Source organism: Pteropus alecto, unplaced genomic scaffold, assembly GCF_000325575.1.
Source record: "Pteropus alecto unplaced genomic scaffold, ASM32557v1 scaffold60, whole genome shotgun sequence".
NCBI classification, from domain to species: Eukaryota; Metazoa; Chordata; class Mammalia; order Chiroptera; family Pteropodidae; genus Pteropus; species Pteropus alecto.
The window spans coordinates 3,539,501-3,541,381 of NW_006430726.1; the positions used below are offsets into that span (position 1 = coordinate 3,539,501).

At 46.4% G+C, this 1,881-nt stretch overlaps 1 protein-coding gene across 1 annotated transcript; it reads left to right on the forward strand.

The window, feature by feature from the left end:
- The first annotated feature begins 6 nt into the window (after nucleotides 1-6).
- PRC1 (protein regulator of cytokinesis 1) lies at nucleotides 7-1,544 on the forward strand. Its single transcript, XM_015593621.2, has 3 exons — nucleotides 7-167; nucleotides 475-622; nucleotides 1,381-1,544. Exons 1-3 carry the CDS (start codon nucleotides 24-26, stop codon nucleotides 1,527-1,529), a joined length of 441 nt encoding a protein of 146 aa, XP_015449107.1. The 5' UTR covers nucleotides 7-23; the 3' UTR covers nucleotides 1,530-1,544.
- Nucleotides 1,545-1,881: the final 337 nt, after the last annotated feature.

The window sequence follows — 1,881 nt, forward strand, 5'->3', positions numbered from 1 at the left end:
CTCTTTCCTTGCTACAGCTCGAAATGCAAAAATCACAAAATGAAGCTGCGTGTGAGGATCTGCGTGCTCGCATCCGAGAGCTCTGGGACAGGTTGCAAATACCAACAGAAGAGAGACAAGCTGTGGCCCTGGTTGCAACTGGTTCGAAGGCCAAGGTGAAGAAAGCGGTAAGAAACCCAAAGGGCTGGGCCCGCTGTGCCCACGAGCATTCTTGTGTCAGGGCTGATGTCTTCACCAGCTTCTTCCTGGAGCAAGCCTATTTCTAAGAGAAGCATCAGGAAAAGGTGGCAGTAAACTGTATCTTTTATCTTTTGTGTACGTTTCAAAGATTTCTGGCTCCTATGATATTGTTGTAAGAGGTCTGACTTAACCTCTGAGGTTTTGTGTTGTCGTTTTATTAAAAAGGGAAAAATTTTGCTAAGCTACCGAGTGTAAAACTGTAGTACATACCTTTATCAGATGTCTTTGTTTCAGCTGCAACTAGAAGTGGATCGTCTGGAAGAACTAAAAAGGCAAAACATGAAGAAAGTGGTGGACGCAATACGTGTGGAGCTGGCTCACTACTGGGACTTGTGTTTTTATAGTCAGGAGCAGAGACAGGCTTTCGCCCCATACTATGACGGTTAGTACAGAAGCGGTGGTCATTACGAGGCCTGCACTTCTAAAAGAGTACAGACGTGCACCAGGAGGTACTTCCTCTGCTTAACAGATACCACCTTTTCCTGCCATTCCTGTACACACGAGCATTCGCAAGTGCTGCTGGGAAGTAAGGGGTCTCCTGCTTTCTATTTCACTGTAGCCTGTAGTGGTGAAGCTCACGTTTATCAGGCGCTCACTCTCTGCCAGATGCAGTGCCGAACTCTTAACAAAATTCTCTCACTTAATCTTCTGTCAAGAGATGAGGACACGAAAGCACAGAAACGTTGACGAATTTAGAGGCACAGCAGGTGAGGGCAGAGCTCACATGTGAGCTCACAGAATCTGACCCCAGAGCCCAACAGAAGTCTAGGCTGACCTGAACTGAGTATGAAGATGAGGCTGTCCGCTACACTCCACATTTGGGACATTTTATGTGACCCAGCCCTTTACGGGGCAGGGTGGAAAGGAAGAATACAAAAGAAACCGAAGACGAGGCCAGAAATGACAAAGAGGTTTAAGAACCTTAGTCATTTTAGTCCTCACCCTAGTCCCTTACTCCCTAGTCCACCCAGGCTGATGGTGACACAGCTGGCTTTTATTATCCACAATGTATAGTTATCCATGTAACATTTTTACTATAACAGATATTTCCACTTTAAGGGGACGAGAGATTAGTAAATTGGGATGCTACACACTAGAAGGATTCTTTTTTTTTTTTTTAACTGGGCCCGTATCTTGCAGAGGAGCCTACAGAAAATCTGTTCCGGCTCCACGATGCTGAGATTGTGCGGTTAAGAAACTACTACGAGGTTCACAAAGATCTCTTTGAAGGTGTCCACAAGTGGGAAGAAAGCTGGAGGCTTTTCTTAGAGTTTGAGGTACTGCCCTAATTTTTCCGTTTTCCTTAGAGAACAATGAAGTGTTAAGAAAGCGTGACCTGTATAGAGTCAGAGTCCAGTTTCCTTCGCTCTCTACCGGGTTTGTCATGCCCTGTCTCCATCATGAAGTCTCTGAATTGCTGCTAACCCATTTCTATTTATTAGTCTAATGTGCGGGAACATGCAAGAGAGAAACCCCAAGTAAGTGGCTTAAATGAGGCCACTTAAAAGTTCCTTTCATGAAGGAAGTCCAGGGTGGGCCGCGCAGGGCTAGTGTGGCAGTTCCAGACAGTGGGTCCCAAGTTCCTGCAGCTCATGGTCACCCCACCACTAAGGGGTGCACCTCATCCTCGGGTCCTGCTGG

Coding starts and splice junctions, on each gene's coding strand:
- PRC1 (XM_015593621.2), top strand. CDS start 24: ATGCAAAAATCACAAAATGAAGCTGCGTGTGAGGATCTGCGTGCTCGC. Junction 168..474: donor AGGCCAAGGTGAAGAAAGCG/GTAAGAAACCCA, acceptor TCTTTGTTTCAG/CTGCAACTAGAAGTGGATCG. Junction 623..1,380: donor TTTCGCCCCATACTATGACG/GTTAGTACAGAA, acceptor CGTATCTTGCAG/AGGAGCCTACAGAAAATCTG.